The sequence below is a fragment of the Girardinichthys multiradiatus genome, chromosome 22 (genome assembly GCF_021462225.1).
Source record: "Girardinichthys multiradiatus isolate DD_20200921_A chromosome 22, DD_fGirMul_XY1, whole genome shotgun sequence".
Classification (NCBI taxonomy): Eukaryota; Metazoa; Chordata; class Actinopteri; order Cyprinodontiformes; family Goodeidae; genus Girardinichthys; species Girardinichthys multiradiatus.
Window position 1 is genome coordinate 40,254,473 of NC_061814.1, and position 16,357 is coordinate 40,270,829.

Genomic DNA, 16,357 nt, shown 5'->3' on the forward strand with positions numbered 1-16,357 from the left:
TGAACTCTTCTACTTACAGGTTTAATGCAGCAGGCCATAGACATGTCAGAGGCTGACCTAAATGGGACTTTTCTCTGGCAAACATTCTGGCCCAATCATTTTTATCTTTGGTTATGTTTTCTTCCATCTCTGATCTGCAAAATAATCCTAAATTTGCCATTTTCTGCAGAATTGAAACGGAGGGGTTGCCTTCAGACCCACTACTGTGCAGCCCACAGTTGCATCTCCTTGGTTAGCGAACATGCTCTGCATAACCTGTGGGTTAAATAAATGAAATAAAAAGGGGCAAACATCAGCCTAATTTATCGGCTGGGTCTATATTTGATATGCCCCCATGACGCCTTCCTGTGTGAAAGAATCTGATGCCTGATAAACAATAGTTGGCATAGCTTATCTGACAATTTTAACATGTTGCTATTTAGTGTACACTGAAAATAAGAATTACTACTAATAATCGACCCTTAGGCCAAAGGAGTGGTTTAGCTAAATTGAGCTCATTAGCGTTTGTTTTTGGAGGGAAAATATTTTGTCAAATCAACCAGGTTTAAGAAAATAGAGATCTGTGAGGGGTAATGAATCATAGCAAGCCAGAGAACAGTGATGTGGGTTATGCTTTCAACCCCAATAAAAGAAATGTCATAGGCTATTATGCTACTGTTAAATTATTTATATGCTAGTATACCTTTAGCTTAGCCTAGCAAAGTGTTATTTTGTCAATATTCCACTTCCAAGTAAGTGCAACATTAGTGATAACAGTAGTTTTAGTTGTCATCTTAGTACGTAGCTGGTAGACTATTCCTCTACAATGACATAAAGTATATGTTCCTTTCTGCCATTTTTTTCTGATTTCTCATTTCCATCATTTGTTGAGGCAGTTAGCATAAAATATTGCTGGTTAGTGTTTTTGGAGTGAAGAGCTGGCCTAGTAAAATCAAACCTCCTTAGGTAGGAATATGAAGATAACATTTTAAGGTATCATTTAGGTTATGAATTAAATGTCACTGGGTTGGCTGTGTCAAAATGAGGTGAGATCCTCCTTTGTATCCATGCAGAAATTAATTAAACCCTCATAATTAGATCAATGACATATACAGCAGTAAATATTCACATTTTAAAGCTATGAAGTCTGGGGGCCCCATTTGGTGTATGTTTTAATTCTTCTTTCTTTTGCATAAGTGTATCACTATGATTGAGTTTAACAGCAATCACATATGATGAAATGAGAGCATAATCTTTAGAGTATCAAATAAATAATGATCATATTACATGGATAAGATGTCATGAAACAATAAACAGTAAAATGAGTATATCACTCTGGAACTGAGGACTGAAGAGGCCTGTATGGAGTCACACATTAACTGTGACTGTCTTATCTTTTTCAGAAGTAGAAAACTACAAGTATAATCAAAGAAAAATGTATTATGATTTTCTATTTTTCTATGAAGAGGGGTAATGTTAATCGTGATGTATGAATAAAAATGAAGTGATGGTTTTTTTAGCTGTAACTGGTGTGAGAGCAAGAAGCAGAGAAATACAGTAAGAAAGCTTGAGGCTGAGCAGATAAGGAGGGCACCATGCCCTGGGAGCCAGAAGCGGCAGAGTCATAACATCAGGACGGGAGGGGCAGAGGAGAGCCAGCTTCACGGGAACTGGGCAAGCTCAAGTCATAACAAGCATGGGAGCGAGAAATGAGAAACGAGGTGCACACTGTTTTTCGTCAGTCTGAAGGTTGAAAAACAGGCAAAAGTCATGACACAGGGAGCCAGCTGCGGGCTGTTTACGACTCTGTCTACGTAGGCTGGGAGACAGCACCGAAAAGTCACGTTGACCGCGTAACTCAATGGTGGGAAAGGTTGCCCAGCAACAGGGGATGAGCAGTGAGGCTATCTGCAATATGAAAACTGTGCCAAAGAAAGAAACGGGATTCTTTCCTCGCAGAAGACCATCGAACAAGATCGGATGGAGAAAGAAGCTACAGATGAATCAGAAGACCGGAGACGCAGCCCCGCTGACAATTCTGCATTATGAAGAGGATCAACCCGTGTGCCCTAAGAAGAGCTGCAACTCAAAATTGAGAATCTGAATTTCATCTGTTGCATTTTTATCAAGACAACTGAAGTGAACTTGGTCAGTGAACAACTGATTGCTCTAAGGTTCAGGCTTCTGGAAGTCCTGAACCAACCTCAATTACACCTCAAAGGTTTCCTTCAACTATTCAGCATCTGGAAGCTACTGACTTTTGAAACATATGCCAACACAGATTCTGGTTTGTTTTATTTTTTTTTCCAACTTGACCATCGAAACCCTGAGCATCAGCGCCTATCCACTTAGAGGAAGAAAACTGAAGATTGGCCTTTCACCCAAGAAGACAATCACTGGTTGCCTACTGAAGAAATCATTCCATTTGGATCTATGGTGAGCCTCCGTCTCCAAAGCCTCTTCAGCCTTACCAGTTTCAGCATTAGGGACAGATAAGTTAAGTTGATTGATTTATTTCTATTATTCAAATGATTAAGTTTTGCTGATTTTTTAAGCTGTTACTGACCCCTGTTAAAGCATTACTAATCAAAGAAAGCATATAAAATTCTAGATTTATTGTGGACAGTCAGTTATTTGAGTCACCTTATTTTTGGGTTTTTCATTGGTGGTAAAAAGTCTTGTTGCCTGGTTCCAAATGATTTTAGGAGGTTTTTATAGGTTGCCTTAAGCCAAACTTGTTAAAACAGCGCCCTTGGGGCTCGTGCTGAGCCACTAAAATCAACCTAACCCACATACCAATTGCAAGTTGTAAAACAGGGAATGAGCAGACATTAACAGAAGTGACTGTCGAGGACTGAATGACTGCTGGTGGCTACGTGGTCGTCCAGACCACCAGTTGAAGAAGGGCGAGACTTTTGGATGCAGGCTGTTAGAGGTTAGGCGTGTCATTTCCCGACACCAGCTTAAACAGAACTTTCAGTAAACCTGCTTAGTAGGACCTTCCATGTTTGGGGAAGTCTGGACCCATTGGATGGAGAGCTGGATTGAGCAATCCCCTTAGAAATAGGGAAGTAGGAGGGAGGGGTTAGCTCATCGGACAACAAAAGCTGTTTTGCCACATTTTAGTTCTGCTTTCATGCTTGTAAACTTTTAGCTTAGCATAAGTGTTTCTGAAAAAAGAACAATTAACATACTATGCAATGAAAAAGTATTTGTCCCATCAAAGATTTGATTTGTTTGTTGTTTTTTTGTGCTAAATATAAATGATTAAGATCAAACTACCAGACTAAGATAACTGCAGTAAAGCAGCAATTTTCAAGTAATGATACTATTTTAACCCTCCCACAGTCCTAGAGGGGTCGCACAAACCCAGTGTGCACCACTCGAGATTTCCCGTCTCTTTCATGGTTTTCCCACACGCCGGGCTTCAGGGAGCCCTCCACATTACATTTCTGACCACTGCTCTAGATTTTTGGTCCTGCAGGGGTCGGAGCAACCCCGCATGCAGTTCTTTCTGGCGCATCCCTTGACATCTGCCTCTAAAACAACTGACCCTTGTTAAAGTATGAATCATCTGTGATTAACCAATTTTTTTGGCCTGTAGAATCAGAAATTCCCTTAACCAGAGCCCCTCTGACAACATGAAGAAGCCAGAAAGATAGGAAATCAACATCTGTCTGGAAAGTGTTAAAAAGTCATTTTTAGGGTTTTGGGACTTCAGGAAACCACAGACAGTATCCACACACAACATGGAACAGAGGTGAGTCGTTCCAGGAGAGGCAGACTTATCAGAATTACTCCAAAACTGCATCCGGGATTCATCTAGGAGGTCACAAAAGAAACCATAATATCTAAAGCGCTTGCATGCCTCATCTGCCTCAGTTAAAGTCAGTGTTAATGATATAAAAATAAGGAAAAGAGCTCAGCCCCCAGAGTTCCAAGCCAAAAAGCAATGTTAACCTAAAGGAAAACAAAAGGGCCAGTCGTATCCCAAAAAACATCTCAATGTTTGCAACCTTTAGGAAAATATCCTGTGGACTGATGAGAGTGAACCATTTGGGATTGCGTTCGGTCCTTCTGGAAAAAACTAATCGGACAGAATTTCAGAAAAAGAAAATATTATTTGTCAATCATGGTGGCGACAGTGTAATGGTCTGGGGCTGAGTGCGGCTACAGGACCCGGGCGACTTGCCGTAATTGATGGAAACTATGAATTCTGCTCTTTCTCACTGAATCCTAAAGGAGAATGTCCGGCCAGCAGTTTGTGGCCTTAAACCCATGGACACTTGAGTTATACAGCAGGACTTGCACACGAGCAGGTCTACCTCTGGATCGCTCAATAAAATCAAAATGAAGGTATTGCAGTGGCCTAGTTAAAGTAAGAACCTAAATTCAATTGAGATTACCTTAATGAAGGAAATCATATTAGAAAATCTGCGTTGTGTATTTACTCAGGTTATCTTCATGTTTCATTAATAAAATAATAAAATTAGTTTGATGATCTGAAACCTTTAAAAGTGGCAAACACTTTTTCTATGCATTTTAAAAATCACAAAAGTTTGTTAAATTAACTTTTAGTTTTACATAAAATCACACAGTACTATACACTTTTTACAAGAGATTTCTAGCCTTTATAAGGAACATTTTACTCCAGTTATCGTAACATTAGTGATAACAGTAGTTTCGATTTATACTTCAGTAAATAGTTGATAGTATTTTCCTCAAATACATCACAACACGTATGTTCCTTTCTGCCAGTTTTCCTTTATTGCCCATTCATTTGTTTACATTATGAACCACTTATACATCACCAACCACCAGTCTCTTTCTTTACGATTAGTTTTTTGTTTTTGTTTACTTCTGTAGATCACTTTCACACTAATGTAAGCAACATCAGCGAGTTAACACGTAAAGCTCAGCATTTCAAGACAAGTTTAGTAACAATAATACAAAGGGTTTTTTCAGCTTCCAAAAGAATGAAAAAAAGAAATTAAGAAATTAGCATCATAAAATTAATTTATTAAAAATAAAAATACAAAATAATATTAATGACATTGACCAGATATTAAATTCTCTTTCTTAATGGTTGAGAAACAAGTCTGTAAAGAAAAAATATATGAAATAATAATAAAATGTAAATATGCTTGAATTCTTTTTATTTTTTGCAAAACTAAAAAAAAAAGAACATTTCTCAGTACAAAGGCTACATTACTACTGGAAGGTACTAGCAGGTAGAGTAGGTAAATACACAGTAGAAAATGATTTTAGTGGATCACAATGCTTGCAATGAAAATAATTTTGCAATAAGATTTATGCCTTTTTCTTGTTTTCTTCTTTTCTACAAACAGTACAAACAGAGTATTGCACATTACGACAAAGAATCAAGGTTGTTAGCCTTAAAAAAGGAGGAAGGGGGAAGGGACTAATTCAAGTCTTGCGTGAATAGAAGGCCACCAGTCAATTGATGCACCTTGGGGGCTTTCAATCAAGTTACAGGTGAAAACACTTGAGTCTGTTTAGTGTTAAAAATAACATTCTTTTCTATTTCTACGTCCAGTGACTTTCAGAAGTCTTATTTTTCCCCAACTACGTCAGGCTATCAAATCAATGTTGCGTTACTACTTCTTATTTTCAAATTTTTTTTTTGTCTTTTTCTGTTTTTTTTTTTTTTTTTTACAAAACAAAACGGGAGCACATACTTTTAGGAAACATAAAAAACGTCTCTTTAAAAAAATAACGAACAGAAGATCTCTTTCACAACTCTGGTCAGCACAGTAGATGATTGATTATAAATATAAAAAAAGGTGGGAAATCTGTTTTAATTTCTCTCCGAGCACCTGATATTTGATGTCCGTAGGAGCTCTCTTCTCTGATGCTGCAACCAATTAAACCAGTGGGACTCTCACTCCTGCTTCTAGTCCAGTAAGGTAGACCATACTCTCACTAAGAGCATATAGTTATAAAGCTTTAGCTCCTTCAGTTACTCTCTTAAAAAAAAAAAACTTTTAAATAAAAGCAAAAAATATTTAAAAAATCATCTGTTAAATCATCTTTCTTGAAGAATTAAATTAATATATATTTGTCCATCTGAATAAACTTAGAAAATATCTGTTTCTCTCCTAATATATTTCAAAATTGAGGTATTGCAAAAGATTTTTCTCAGTCTTTTCCTGTTCTTAAACGAAAACAACCGCTGACTGTTGCAAACTGTTCAGATACAAAGTCTAGTGCACAACAGAGAGAAGAAACAAATAGAAAAAAGGATAGAAAACTGTCTGGGTAAAAGGGGCAAAGAAATGTCTGAAAAAATAAAAGCTATACCCAGAATTCACTTCACAAAGATGCTCGTTATTACTCGTCAGGGATAATATCTCTACTGCTAAGGTCTAATTAGCTTTTCTTAGATGACAGAAACACAAGCGTCTGTCCAAAAGCAGGAAAAACAACAGTTTATGACTGAAAATAGTTTCTCACACACTCACACACACCTGTTCCTCAACCCAGAGCCCATCTCACACCAACAAGCCCCTCATTAAATTTCTGCACATTGCATTCATGACCATCACCCCTCTCTCGTTCTTTTTCAGCTTTAAAATACGCACCTTTTGATAGAACCCAAACATATAATGTCCACCATTTTTATTTAGCAGGTCCGGTACTTCAAGCATTGCAGGAAACAAAAAAAACAAAACATTAAAAATCTGGTGATTGCGTCAACCCTGGCTCACACATCTGTATCTTCCCCTTTTTCCCACCCATCCCATCCCTTTTTAATAAATCAGCATGTGGAAGGGCTCAGTTTATCGATCTCATATCTCCGGTAGCTTCATTGTTTCATTTTTTTCTTTGTTTTTTTACACTCTCCAGAAAGACAAACAGGCGAGCTCTTTGGTTGCGTTCTGGGACGTAAACGTGCCTCTCTGTCAGAGTTGGAACAAACAATAAAGTTTTGTGTGGTTTCTTTTTAAGCCCTCGGTTCTGTGAACTCTTCCTCACAGGTCAGACCCGAGTTTCTAGCTCTGAAAAATGTGTTCATGTGTATCCAGAGGTGCAGACGTGTTGTCAGTGTGTGTGAGTGTACAAGAAAACATATATATATATATATATATATATCTATATAGATGTATATACGTGTGCATATACTAGTTCATGAAGTTTCACAGGACTTCTATGTCGGACACTGACGACAGTTAAAGCGAATCACAGTTGTAGGCATATTTAGATCTAACTACATACAGTATAAAACAAAATTGCACAATTATATCAACAATCACTGCAAATAAAGTACTTCACCTATTAGACAGGTTTGAATTGTAGTCCTACGCTTCATTTATGATTATTATGATTATTTAAAACCACTGTCTTCCTGATCTGCTCGTGGCCCAACCAGCAGCATGACGTTGCTATGGTTTCCTGTCTGTCCAGTTTAAACATACAGTGCCTTGCAAAGGTATTCATACCACTACCACTTCACATAACAAACACTAACTATAATGTATTTTATTGGGATTTCATATGGTAGACCAACGCAAAGTAATAAACGGTGAAGTGGAAAGAAAATACGTTGTTAAAATTTATTTTATTAATAAACATCTATAAACAGCACCTAAATAAAGCCTAGTGCAACAAACCACCTTATTTAAGTCACCTCATTAGTAAACACTGTGTATAAATCTATCTCAGCATAGATACAGCTGTTGTGTGAAGACCTTAAAGGTTTTTTAGAGAACATTAGAGAACAAACGCCACCATGGAGACCAAGGAACACAGCAGAAAGGTCAGGGAAAAAGTTGAGAAGAAGTATAAAGCAGAATGAGGTTCTAAAACAATATCCCAGGCTTTGAACATCTCACAGAGTTCTGTTCAGTCCATCATCTGCAGGGCACGGTGAGAAGTAGTAGTTTTTCCACAAATTATGTACGACTTTGCTAACTGATACAGCACATCACCCCGACACACAATTTCCACCATTAAAACATGGCGGTGGCAGCATCATGCTGTGGGGATGCTTTTCTTCTGCAGGAAAAAGGAAGCTGGTCAGAGGGGCACCTTCTTGCAGGGTAATGATCCTAAACCTACAGCCAGAGCTACAATGGAACGGTTTAGATCAAAGCATATACATTTGTTAGGATGACCTAGTCAAAGTCCACACCTAAATCCAACTAGGCAACTGTGTCAAGACTTAAAAAAATAGTGTTCCCAATCTAAAAGTGCAAAGCTGGTAGAAACATATGCCAAAAGACTTGCAGCTGAAATATTAGGATGTACTCAGAAAGGGCAGAATACAAATTAATGCTGACCTTTTCAGGTTTTTAATTTGTAAAAAGTTTAAAAACAATGTTCCTTCTGATTAATAAATGACGCGCTACTTTTTCTTGGTCCATTCACACAAAATCCCAGTAAAATACAATGAGGTTTGTTGTGACACGACAAAAGGTGGAAAGGTCAAAGCGGTATGAATCCTTCAGCAGGGGGCAGCATGACTTGCAGAACTTGGTGCAAACCTGGGCAGAATCTGAAAAAGTCTTTTGGATGCAGCCCGACTAGAACAAGCATGCAGTTAGGGGCGACCCACCCTGACCCCCCCCGCCCCCAACGTTAGCCATAGTTGCCTGAGACAACTCTTCGTCCTGAAACGCCAGCTGCTTTTCTGGATCTCTGGGTCACTCCTCTCCACCCTCGCTGGAAAAATAAAGTACTTAGGGTATCTGTTCATACCATGGATTTAGCAGCAAAGCTCCGGCAGCAGTACATTTACATAACACTAAAAAATGATGTTATTATAAAAATAAAGACCTAGATATCGAACGCAAACTAATCCGATTGTGAGGTATTAACATTTACAGAGTCACGATTGAGAGTGAATATATCAGTTATTTTCCTCTAGGGCAATATGTGCCCTTACTACTAAATAGCTGTTAATTCTTGCTACATCTTATGCCACCTATTTTGCTTTAATGTATACATTTATTCAATTAGCCTTTGGTAGTCTTTTCTTTCACTAGGGGCAATATAACTACAGCTGTTTTAAGGTAAGTGCATGCTCCTTTTGCATAAAATTTAAATTATCTACTTATGTCTAGATAAGCAGAAAACAAAAAATATATCTATATTTTTTAAATATGTGAATTGTCCCAGCTCTACTTGAGTAAGGGTGTGCCAGAGCAGGGAAATGAAAGTAGCCAGGTGTCGAAAATACCAAACCATCCCGTGTGTGTGGATGTGTGTGTGTTTTTAGTGAGACTTTGTGCCAAAGTGCAAATTGTAAGCTGATGGAGTTTTTCATTTTCTCCACAAAGCTTCATCAGAGGGGATCACTGGACAATGAGTTCCGAACCATGTGGAATAAACACACAAGTCCCGTGAATGTGATCCATTTCGCTTCTTTTTTTTGCAGGAGGGGGGTGGGGGGTGCTTGTGGGGACCAGGGTGGAGCCATGGGGGCTGTTTTCTTTCCCTTGGGGATCCGGTGTGGGTTCATGGGGAGGGTAGTGCAGATCCGTGACCCTCTCAGCTCCAGCGGAAGGACACGTGTCGAGGGCGGTCGCCCCCCTCCTTCACCAGAGGCTTGTGAAACTCCCGGCCGGCTCGGGAGTGGATGCTGGCCCAGCAGTACTCGCAGTAGTACTGCAGGCAGGTGACGTTGGCACAGAAAAAAGGGGCGAACTTCCCGCCACAGCGCGCCCCCTGGCACTCGTCACACATCTGGTCGTCAAGGACGTACGGCTTCACCTCCACCTGCAGATGATGAAATGGAGAGGTTTGTTTTTGTCTGTAAAAGCCCAGACTGGACAGTTTCATCACCAACACCCAGAGTCCAACGCCACCCAGAGTCCAACGCCACCCAAAATCTACCCAGAGTCTAACGCCACCCACAGTCTACCCAGAGTCTAACGCCACCCAGAGTCTACCCAGAGTCCAACACCACCCAGAGTCTAACGCCACCCAGAGTCTACCCAGAGTCTAACGCCACCCAGAGTCTACCCAGAGTCCAACGCCACCCGCAGTCTACCCAGAGTCTAACGCCACCCAGAGTCCAACGCCACCCAGAGTCCAACGCCACCCAGAGTCCAATGCCACCCAGAGTCTAACGCCACCCACAGTCTACCCAGAGTCTAACGCTACCCAGAGTCTAACTCCACCCACAGTCTACCCAGAGTCTAACGCCACCCAGAGTCCAACGCCACCCAGAGTCTACCCAGAGTCTAACGCCACCCAGAGTCTAACTCCACCCTTAGTCTACCCAGAGTCTAACACCACCCACAGTCTACCCAGAGTCTAACGCCACCCAGAGTCTAACGCCACCCACAGTCTACCCAGAGTGTAACGCCACCCAGAGTCCAACGCCACCCAGAGTCAAACTCCTCCCAGAGTCCAACGCCACCCAGAGTCCAACGCCAGCCAGAGTCCAACGCCACCCAGAGTCTAACGCCACCCAGAGTCTACCCAGAGTCTAATGCCACCCAGAGTCTACCCAGAGTCCAACGCCACCCAGAGTCTAACGCCACCCAGAGTCTACCCAGAGTCTAACGCCACCCAGAGTCTACCCAGAGTCTAACGCCACCCAGAGTCTACCCAGAGTCCAACGCCACCCAGAGTCCAACGCCACCCACAGTCTACCCAGAGTTTAACGCCACCCAGAGTCTAACTCCACCCAGAGTCTAATGCCACCCAGAGTCTACCCAGAGTCCAACGCCACCCAGAGTCTAACGCCACCCAGAGTCTACCCAGAGTCTAACGCCACCCACAGTCTACCCAAAGTCTAACGCCACCCAGAGTCCAACGCCACCCAGAGTCCAACGCCACCCAGAGTCCAACGCCACCCAGAGTCCAACGCCACCCAGAGTCCAACGCCACCCAGAGTCCAACGCCACCCACAGTCTACCCAGAGTTTAACGCCACCCAGAGTCTAACGCCACCCAGAGTCTAATGCCACCCAGAGTCCAACGCCACCCAGAGTCTAATGCCACCCAGAGTCCAACGCCACCCAGAGTCTAACGCCACCCAGAGTCTAACGCCACCCAGAGTCTAATGCCACCCAGAGTCCAATGCCACCCAGAGTCCAACGCCACCCAGAGTCTAACGCCACCCAGAGTCCAACGCCACCCAGAGTCTAACGCCACCCAGAGTCTAATGCCACCCAGAGTCTAACGCCACCCAGAGTCTAACGCCACCCAGAGTCTAACGCCACCCAGAGTCTAATGCCACCCAGAGTCCAACGCCACCCAGAGTCTAACGCCACCCAGAGTCTAATGCCACCCAGAGTCCAACGCCACCCAGAGTCTAACGCCACCCAGAGTCTAACGCCACCCAGAGTCTAATGCCACCCAGAGTCCAACGCCACCCAGAGTCTAACGCCACCCAGAGTCTAATGCCACCCAGAGTCCAACGCCACCCAGAGTCCAACGCCACCCAAAATCTACCCAGAGTCTAACGCCACCCAGAGTCTAACCAGAGTCCAACGCCACCCAGAGTCTAACGCCACCCAGAGTCTACCCAGAGTCTAACGCCACCCAGAGTCTACCCAGAGTCCAACGCCACCCAGAGTCTACCCAGAGTCTAACGCCACCCAGAGTCCAACGCCACCCAGAGTCCAACGCCACCCAGAGTCTAACGCCACCCACAGTCTACCCAGAGTCTAACGCCACCCAGAGTCCAACGCCACCCAGAGTCCAACGCCAGCCAGAGTCCAATGCCACCCAGAGTCTAACGCCACCCACAGTCTACCCAGAGTCTAACGCCACCCAGAGTCTAACTCCACCCACAGTCTACCCAGAGTCTAACGCCACCCAGAGTTTAACTCCACCCAGAGTCTACACAGAGTCTAACGCCACCCAGAGTCTAACTCCACCCTTAGTCTACCCAGAGTCTAACGCCACCCACAGTCTACCCAGAGTCTAACGCCACCCAGAGTCTAACGCCACCCACAGTCTACCCAGAGTCTAACGCCACCCAGAGTCCAACGCCACCCAGAGTCAAACTCCTCCCAGAGTCCAACGCCAGCCAGAGTCCAACGCCACCCAGAGTCTAACGCCACCCAGAGTCTACCCAGAGTCTAATGCCACCCAGAGTCTACCCAGAGTCCAACGCCACCCAGAGTCTAACGCCACCCAGAGTCTACCCAGAGTCTAACGCCACCCAGAGTCTACCCAGAGACCAACGCCACCCAGAGTCTACCCAGAGTCTAATGCCACCCAGAGTCTACCCAGAGTCCAACGCCACCCAGAGTCTAACGCCACCCAGAGTCTACCCAGAGTCTAACGCCACCCAGAGTTCAACGCCACCCAGAGTCCAACGCCACCCAGAGTCCAACGCCACCCAGAGTCCAACGCCACCCACAGTCTACCCAGAGTTTAACGCCACCCAGAGTCTACCCAGAGGGTAACGCCACCCACAGTCTACCCAAAGTCTAACGCCACCCAGAGTCCAACGCCACCCAGAGTCCAACGCCACCCAGAGTCCAACGCCACCCAGAGTCCAACGCCACCCAGAGTCCAACGCCACCCACAGTCTACCCAGAGTTTAACGCCACCCAGAGTCTAACTCCACCCAGAGTCTACCCAGAGTCCAACGCCACCCAGAGTCTAACGCCACCCAGAGTCTAATGCCACCCAGAGTCCAACGCCACCCAGAGTCTAATGCCACCCAGAGTCCAACGCCACCCAGAGTCTAACGCCACCCAGAGTCTAACGCCACCCAGAGTCTAATGCCACCCAGAGTCCAACGCCACCCAGAGTCTAACGCCACCCAGAGTCTAATGCCACCCAGAGTCCAACGCCACCCAGAGTCTAATGCCACCCAGAGTCCAACGCCACCCAGAGTCCAACGCCACCCAGAGTCTAACGCCACCCAGAGTCTAATGCCACCCAGAGTCCAACGCCACCCAGAGTCTAATGCCACCCAGAGTCCAACGCCACCCAGAGTCTAACGCCACCCAGAGTCTAACGCCACCCAGAGTCTAATGCCACCCAGAGTCCAACGCCACCCAGAGTCTAACGCCACCCAGAGTCTAATGCCACCCAGAGTCCAACGCCACCCAGAGTCTAACGCCACCCAGAGTCTAACGCCACCCAGAGTCTAACGCCACCCAGAGTCTAATGCCACCCAGAGTCCAACGCCACCCAGAGTCTAACGCCACCCAGAGTCTAATGCCACCCAGAGTCCAACGCCACCCAGAGTCTAATGCCACCCAGAGTCCAACGCCACCCAGAGTCTAACGCCACCCAGAGTCTAACGCCACCCAACGCAGGTGTCACAATTACTGTCACTAATCATTCCTATATCTTAAATGTAACTGAAGCATTTCTTTTTTATTTACAATAAAATGATTAAATTCAAATAAATAAATAAACAAAAACGCATCTAATTTTGTGTTGGATTTCAGATGAACAGATGCACGATTACGAGCTTGGTCGCCATGGAGACGCTTCTGCGTATGAGACCAGCCTTCTTACCGCGTGGCCACAAAATGAACATTTATTCTGAACGGTGCGACAGCGGCAGGCCGCCCCTTCCTGTTGAGAAACCTCCAGGGCTCCAAGTAACAACAGAGCACAACACAAATGAAATACTCGCTGGACAGGACACCATCCTGGGGAAATTAGTTTCTGTGGACCATCATTAATGGAGTTCACAGAAATAAGCCGAGGACAATGGCAGAAAAACCAAACCGCCCCATGTGGCAGCAGCTGGCATCCGTTTTTAACAATGCAGCTCTGAACTCGTCAGTCTGAAGAATGTTCTCCATTTTCTGGGGTCTGCAGGGACCACTGATTACTCTGTAGCGTTAATTCTGTCTGCATAAATCCTTTTTGTTGCAATAAAAATGTTTTTCTATTATTAAAAATAAAAACAGAAATAAATCATTCACACAATCATAGCTACTTATGCTCTACAAAGAAGTCTCTTTGATGCTGCTTTAATTGCCGCTTTTGTGCATTATCCGGGTTCTGTGTGGTTCCAGTCATAATATCACTGTCAAGCCCCCCCGCACTGGCACTGATGATATATGATGATAGTTAAGGTGGGCCGGGCTGCCCCGCCCTGCAGAGGCTTGCCTTTCTGGCTGACAACCAGCCTGTCTTGGTCACAAACTGTCTTGCTGCAATCAGCCGGTGTGCTTAAATAAGCAGGCTGCAGCAGAGCTTGGTTGGATATTCATGGATAGGGAACTACTATAATTAAACCAGCTCTATGTGTCTGCAACTTGAAACATCTGTCGAGACTCAGGCGGCCAAAAGGCCAAAGTGATTACATAGCCAGGCATGGCCTTCCTATATTGTAGGCTGCAGTTGGCTGCAAACGCAGCTGTAATGAAGGCTCTGATACATGGGAGAAGGCTCAAGCAGAGTGCTGCCACAGAGAACGGCTGCAAAACCCTTTCTCTCAGAAATGGGAATGAATAAAGATCGTGAACACGCTCACCCTTTTGTCAATGTCGTTGTGCTGCAGCTGGACAAAACGGGCGCTGATTGCAGCGATGTAGCTCTGCTGATTGGAGAAGGCCACACGCCCGGCTCCCTTCGGATATTTGAGCTCCGGATCGGTGTCGATTCCGGCATAGCAAACGCCTCCATACAGCCGGTCCATGATCATCGCCAATTCCACTGGAAAACAAAGGAAAACACAAAGGAAGGGAAATGATTAGACCGCATGACAATTTCTTCTAGAATAAATTGTAGAATTTTCCATTAATCAATTAATCTAAATGACACAAGTAAAATGTAAACCAAGACTTGCATATTATATTATTGGACCAATCAGACTTTTCCAGGTTATCAGGTTTTCTTTAATGTCAGATGATTTTTGAAAAAATATGTAGATACTAATTTAGACAAGTGAAGCAAAAACATGTTTACATTTTACATATTTTGTTAGTGTCAGATTATTTTTTATGTAAGGTGATTACTGCTTGCCAGAGGGGCCTCTGGGAATTTTTGCCTTGGGCCTCAAGAGACTAGACCCGCCACTGATTAGAACCCAAAAAGGAGAAAAAAATGTGCTGCAGATTATTTTGTAGAGGTGGTAGTTTTAATTCAAGCAGAAAATAAAGGGATTACAAAATTATCTCCATTACCTCACATTTAAGCACATTTCTCTTTCCTTTATTTGATTTTTACTAAACTCAACAGTAAAGTCCATCAGAGGACACTTTATTTGTTGGTACAGGCAGGATAGAGAAAACAAGTGCATCAAGGTAAATTGTGTTAGCTGCTGTGTTTATAGACAAAAATGGTGAAAGTTCTGAGTTTTGATGCACTTAATGAGTAGGGGGAAAAAAAATCCGATTTTTGTAATGATTTGATGTGCCGATCAGCGCAGATCAAGTTAAAATTGGCCAATTCCAATCTCTTGCTGCAGCATCTCTAGTATTTGCTTTCTTTTTATAACACTATTGTAACCCAAAATACAATTTTCCACTCTCTTCCACATTCACCGTAGCAGCAGCAGCAGCAGCCTCAAACTGCTGGAGGTAATAAGCTGGGGGTCAGATTGCAGACAAGCCAGCGATGCTCATCCCGCTAAGAGAAAGGCTCAATCTTCCATTAGCTCATGAATTCCTAACGTGATGACCTCTGGGTCGCTCTCCTGGGAACCCAAGATGAGGATTGCTTTCTCACAGGGAGACCTTTCATTACAACCTCCGGGCTCTGTGCTTGGTGCCAGTTCATGTTATGAAGCACATTTAGAGGCTTTAAGGGGCTTGCAAAAAAAAAAAAAAGGAAAAAATATATATATTTGTATATATACTGCTCAAAGAAATAAAGGGAACACTCAAATAACACATCCTAGATCTGAATGAATGAAATATTCTCATTAAATACTTTATTCTGTACAAAGTTGAATGTGCTGACAACAAAATCACACAAAAATCATCAATGGAAATCAAATTTATTAACCAATGGAGGCCTGGATTTGGAGTCACACACAAAATTAAAGTGGAAAAACACACTACAGGCTGATCCAACTTTGACATAATGTCCTTAAAACAAGTCCAAATGAGGCTCAGTATTGTGTGTGGCCTCCATGTGTCTGTATGACCTCCCTACAACGCCTGGGCATGCTCCTGATGAGACAATGGATGGTCTCCTGAGGGATCTCCTCCCAGACCTGGACTAAAGCATCCACCAACTCCTGGACAGACTGTGGAGCAACGTGACGTTGGTAGATGGAGCGAGACATGATGTCCCAGATGTGCTCAATCAGATTCAGGTCTGGGGAACGGGCGGGTCAGTCCATAGCTTCAATGTCTTCATCTTGCAGGAACTGCTGACATACTCCAGCCACGTGAGGTCTAGCATTGTCCTGCATTAGGAGGAACCCAGGGCCGACCGCACCAGCATATGGTCTCAAAAGAGGTCTGAGGATCTCATCTCGG

At 43.8% G+C, this 16,357-nt stretch overlaps 1 protein-coding gene across 7 annotated transcripts in view; it reads right to left on the reverse strand.

Moving 5' to 3' along the window:
• Positions 1-4,723: 4,723 nt before the first annotated feature.
• The window catches only part of cpeb3 (cytoplasmic polyadenylation element binding protein 3), a 60,214-nt gene continuing 48,580 nt past the window's right edge, over positions 4,724-16,357 (reverse strand). For all 7 annotated transcript variants that reach the window (XM_047351387.1, XM_047351386.1, XM_047351388.1 and 4 more), the window contains 2 exons: positions 14,404-14,585; positions 4,724-9,717 (listed from right to left, as the gene is read on the reverse strand). In XM_047351387.1, coding sequence (XP_047207343.1) covers positions 9,490-9,717; positions 14,404-14,585 — 410 coding nt within the window. In that variant the 3' untranslated portion in view covers positions 4,724-9,489. The remainder of the gene's footprint in view (positions 9,718-14,403; positions 14,586-16,357) is intronic.